At 54.8% G+C, this 5,195-nt stretch overlaps 1 protein-coding gene across 1 annotated transcript in view; it reads right to left on the bottom strand.

The window, feature by feature from the left end:
• Ip6k3 (inositol hexakisphosphate kinase 3) overlaps positions 1-4,149 on the bottom strand; it is a 10,925-nt gene extending 6,776 nt beyond the window's left edge. Inside the window, exon 1 of the mRNA XM_005360388.1 lies at positions 3,951-4,149. Within this exon, the coding sequence (XP_005360445.1) occupies positions 3,951-4,149 (199 nt within the window). The remainder of the gene's footprint in view (positions 1-3,950) is intronic.
• Positions 4,150-5,195: the final 1,046 nt, after the last annotated feature.

The following is a 5,195-nucleotide window of genomic DNA, read 5'->3' as shown; positions in this document are numbered from 1 at the left end:
GGGTACCACACCACAGACTTAGCCTCCTGTTCTTTGAGAACAGGGCACTGGTTGATCCTGTCCTCTGCTGTTTCTTTCTTTACCCACTTCTCAGCTTCTTCACCGCCTTGGTGCTGAGGAGCCGATCATGGGCAGTGCCCTGATGGCTTCCTGCACTCTCTTTCCCAGTTACTCGGGCCAGTGGTGCCCTGGCAGGGTGGGAGGGTCAGAGAAGGAAGGTACTCGTTCAGCCATCTGTGCCCCTGCCCCATGTAGCTGGGTGAGTCAGGCACTGCTGTGTTCCAATAGGATTTCCTCTTCCTCCCGCTTGCCCTGCACGCCCGAGGGGCTACATTTTCAGGGTGCCCTCAAGCTTGCCTGAATTTCTGCAACTAGTCCCTCGTAAAAACTCTCTCGACCACGGTTTGTTTCCTACTGACCGAGATGGAGAGGAGGTGGGGTCGTGTTTCTTTGTGTTCAACATTTATTTTCTCCCCAGGCCCCTTGGTCACCTACCCAGTCGGAGTGGCTATTTTGCTGAGTAGGCAAGGGGGTGCTGCTGATCTTCCTGCCTGCATCTGTGCCCCGCCCTTGGGGGCTGCTGTGGACCCTTGTTCCCAGGGTCACTCTGCAGCTCAGCATGCGACTCTCCAGTGTCCTCTACACTGCCCAGTGGGCTCCCTGGGCCAGTCCCATCATCTCAGAGTCCTAGTGGCCTAATTCTGCAGCCTAGGAGGGACATTCAGTCCTGTTAGACTCCTGAGAAATACTGCTTCTCCTCCAGCCCTCCCAGGCCCCTGTAGCCTTCAGACATCTCAGCCGCAGTAATAACGCTGTTGGCGTTTGCGTTTATCTGACGACGGTGTTCATCCTGAATCGTGCCTGTCATACTCATCTGTCCTGTGCCTGAGAGTGGCCAGCTGGGGACATTGCCTCATCTCACTTGTGACTTCTAAATGACAACACATCATAAGGTGGTGCAGCAGGGCTCAGGGAGTCTGAGCCAAGGTCATAACAGCCAGCGCGGGATGGAGTCACTGACCAGGTGGGCGCTGAAGAAGGGACGTGTTAGAACACATTGCCCAGGACTCCACGGAGTGACAGAGATAGTCAGGCTTTGTTCACCTACGCATGCACGAGGGACACTCCTGCTGTGTTCCCAGAAACACTGCTCTGGCCAGTCTCTTCTGTGGAACCTTCAGGGGAGCCCCATCATCACAGAGGGCATGAGTTTTGCATTTCCAGTCCTGGGTCCTTGGTCAAGAGGTTGCTGTGTTTGTTCCGGGGAGGAGAACCTTCCAGATCTCAACATGAATCCTCTCTGACTAAAGCGCTAGCGTCCCTGTGCCTGTCCTGGAGGGAGCTTGTGCCCTTCTAGCTGCGTAGTGGGTTCAGGGAGCCCCACTAGCCAAAAGCAGTGTCCTCTGGGGTCTCTTAAAGTTCATGCTCCCATCTGGCAGCCCCTGGCCTTTTCTACTTGAGGGCCTATGGTGACATGCCTGCCAGAAAACACAGTTCTCCACAGCTTGTGCCCAAGAGGCCTCCCTAGAGAGACGAGAAATGTGACCTTCCCCTGACTGCTCCAGGCTTCATTCCTGTCTGATCTCATCGGTTCTGAGTGCCTGCATAAATGCCAGCGAGTGGAGGTGCAAAGAACCCCCAACTAATAAAATGCAAAAGTCATTTCCATTTCTCATATTGTCAGGGCCTCACGACGGGCAGAGCGTTCCTGCCGCTCAGTCTTAGCCGCTGATGAACTCACGGTTTGCTGTCTCCTAGCCCCCCCCTCCCGCTCTCATCCAGCACATCCAGCACAGCACTTCCCTGGAGCTGACCCCCTGAGATCTCCCTTGTGAACTGTGCTGGGTTGCCTGCCCCTGACCCAGGGGAACCCAGCGTCTCTGGGGCTTGGGTTGTGTGCTCTACAGTCAGGGCTTAGACTCTGGGGTCCTGAGATCTGCTTCTGAGGCCCTACCAGAGCCTCAGGGCCTGCCCCAGCTCTTCCCATGCACCTCAGTCTGAGGGTCTGCCAGCTGGGAGGACAGAGTGCTTGCTGCCACGATTGGCATGCCCAGAGCATCTCAACAATTTCGGTTTGACCAAGCAGCTTCCTGAGCCTTGGCAGATAGCGTATCATGTGTTTATTTTTAAGCTTATGAGAACATTCACCGCCACCATCTGTAATATGAATCTGGCCAAGCCCTCCGCCGACTGAGCCTGTCCTCACTCACCCAAGGCCCACAAAGCAGACTGAGTGGCAAGGGACACAGCCCCAAGATGGCAATGCTGCGAGCCTAGCTAAGGTCTACGGCGAACCACTGACACATGACACTTCCTTTTAGAATGGCACCCTAGCCAAAATTCTCCCTGGTGCCATGGTGGGGAAGGCATAGGGTGGGCTCCATGGCATGTTGCAGCCGCTTCAGAAATGGCCCCTCTTCTCTGAGGAAGCTATTCCTAGGTGGGAGCCGAAGGTTATCTGTCCTACTGATAGGATGTTCTGAGACAGACTGTCTCCTCCCTCCTGGGGACACTCCAGGTGGCTGAGTGGAGTGTGATGGAGCCAAGAACCCACCCTCGAGATCTAGACATCAGGGCTTCAAATCCCGGCCCAGCCTCTCACGGCTGCGGGCAAGCCGTCTCTCCCCATCTGTGTCTGCTTCTAGGAGTTGTGAGGTTTGTGTAAGCCGGGGTGTGGAAACCTCTTGCAACGGCCCAGGGTACTCATGATGGACTGACTGCCTCCACTGCTCTTATTGGTTCAAACCAGCCACCTCCATTCCTGGTCCCAGCTCTACTGCAGATGCCCAAGAGTGAACCGAGTACCCTCCTGGGTTCCTCACATTGCCAGAGAGTGAGTCAGTATTTCTTCATCAAAGTCTGGCATTGGGGTGCCACCCCAGCCCTCTCTTAGGTCGGCTGGTAGTCATCCATTATCCCGGGAGTCAGGAGGTCCTCTGCTCCGGCTCACCCCCACTGTGTTTAGAAGCACCCCAAAGGCAAGGCTGACCTAGATCTTGCGGCGTGGATTGTCATTTAGCTATACCCTTTGGCTGGAGGCGCGGGCAGCCCTTAGTGCAGGGTAGTCTGACCTCCAAGTTACCAGCTTCGCAGGGGCGCGAGTGAAATGTATCCAGGAGAAAACAGCCTTTGAATGTGCAGTTTTGATCTTTTCCTGGACTAGTGCTACACGACACAGGCCCCTCAGGACGCCGGGCAGAGACTGTCACTCCCAGTCGGTTCCGGGGCGCACCACAAGCTAAGCTGGGGTGTGAGGTAGATTCTGTCTATTAAATGCATTTTCATTTACGGTCTTTTTAACTTACAATGATTATTTGGGGTTGTAACCTTTTTCTAACCAGGGAGCGTCTTGTAACTAGAGTTAGTACCCTAAATAGAAGAGCCCTCAGGAGGTGTCCCCAGGAAGCAGAGGTCTGGAATGGGTGTCTAGGACCTGGGATCACCCTGTCACCCCCATAGTCATGGCAAGGTAGGGGCCCCTGAGGACCTGAACCGACTCCCCTTTGCCTGTGGCAGCCCCCACAGTCCTTCTCAACGCCAGAGCTGTGCCGAGCAAGCGTGAAATGCTCCCGGCAGGAGTCCACCTCACACCAGGACCTGCTACCCTTTGCTATGTTGAGTTCAGTTACGGAGGAACAGACATTAATTCCAGTGGATTCTCTGACAAAATAAGCAGTGGCCTTGGGAAACTGTGGGAAAGGCCAGGGCAGGCAAGACAGGGGGCTCCAGAGGCAGCCCAATGTCCTCTTCTGTCTCCAGAGGCCCAGTGTGAAACAAGGTTCAGAAGTCACAGCCAGGCCTGTGGTCTGGTCATGCCTAGCGGACTTTCCCATTCAGGTCCATTCAGGGACCCTGGCAGCCGAAAAGAGGACTGTTCTCATACAGCCCTTACACCCCGTGCCCACTGACAGCAGCTATGAGTGCCGCCGAGCTTGGACCCCACCACTCACCTTTGTACTGCGGGGTGAAACACCTCATGGCCAGGGGCAGGGACTCATAGAACTTCTGCTCTTGGGAGTTAAGGGGCTTGCAGACTGTGTGTGCATCGTACTGCAGCATGCTCAGGTGGCCGCCAACCTGGTGCAGGAAGGGTTCCAACGGCACACATACCCCATCGCTCCCCGTGTCGGTGCTGTGCAGCACCACCATGGCACCGGCACTGCCAAGTCCGCCCACAGAGGCAAGAAACAGAAGCTGCTGCCACCACCAGGTGGGCTGTCCGTGGTCCCTGGCTTTCTGTCTCGTGGCCTTTACTGCTGTCCCAGTAGAGGTGATTCCTGACAGGCCACTTCTCTGGCAAAAAAAAAAAAAAAAAAAAAAAAAAAAAATTATATGGAGAAGGAGGTGTGATGGGTGTGTCACCCATGAGCCCTAAAATAAGATGGCGCATAGGCGTGTATTGCTCCTGAAATAATCTGTCACGAGAAACTGTGGTCTGATTCCACAGATTGAGACTGAGAGGGAGACTTTAACCACCTTGTGCCCTTTGAATTTAAATATTAAAACTATCAGACAACCCACAAATACGAGTTTCCAGGCTCAGGGTCTAGTCCTGACTTGAAGCATCCATCTCTGCACGGGCGGGGAGAAGCAGAGCTGCTGGGTGCCCACCCCAACAGGATTGCTTTATTTCTCTAGAGCGGCGCTATGCTCCAGCGATTTGTGTTCTCTTCATGATTGACACACACAGCTGACTGCTGTGTGACCTTGGGCAGGTTACCAAGCCCTCTGGGCCTCAGTTTCTCTGTGCGGCAGGACAGGAGGTAGTGTCAGGGGCAGGATTAAGACCAGGACACAGCAGGTCCCTGAGCCCAGCGCCACCATCTTCTTTGTGCTCCCTAAGTTGGACTTGCCTCAGCTGGAACTCTGGAAAACCAGTTTCTAAAGTTATTCTGACTTTGTCTCGGAAGAGTGCCAAGGAGACAGTGAGGGGTGGCTCTTCTGTGGAGTGTTTGTCCCCTCTGAGAGGACATTCCCACAGCGGGGCCCTCACCACAGTTATTAATACCTTTCTCCCTCTGCTGGACTCCTGGATACCACGCGACTGGGCAGTACTGGGCATCATTAACCCTCTAATTGACCTTCACTCCAGGCCCTGGGCATGGCTGGCTGGCTCTGCACATGGCTCTGCCTAGCACTTTGTTCAGGACCTAAGCTTAGAGAGGCTCGCCAAGCGCCCGGACTGCCAGCATGCC

Source organism: Microtus ochrogaster, linkage group LG2 (assembly GCF_000317375.1).
Source record: "Microtus ochrogaster isolate Prairie Vole_2 linkage group LG2, MicOch1.0, whole genome shotgun sequence".
In the NCBI taxonomy this organism is placed as follows: Eukaryota; Metazoa; Chordata; class Mammalia; order Rodentia; family Cricetidae; genus Microtus; species Microtus ochrogaster.
The sequence above is the reverse complement of the archived record's forward strand: the minus strand, read 5'-3'. Positions and strand labels throughout refer to the sequence as shown.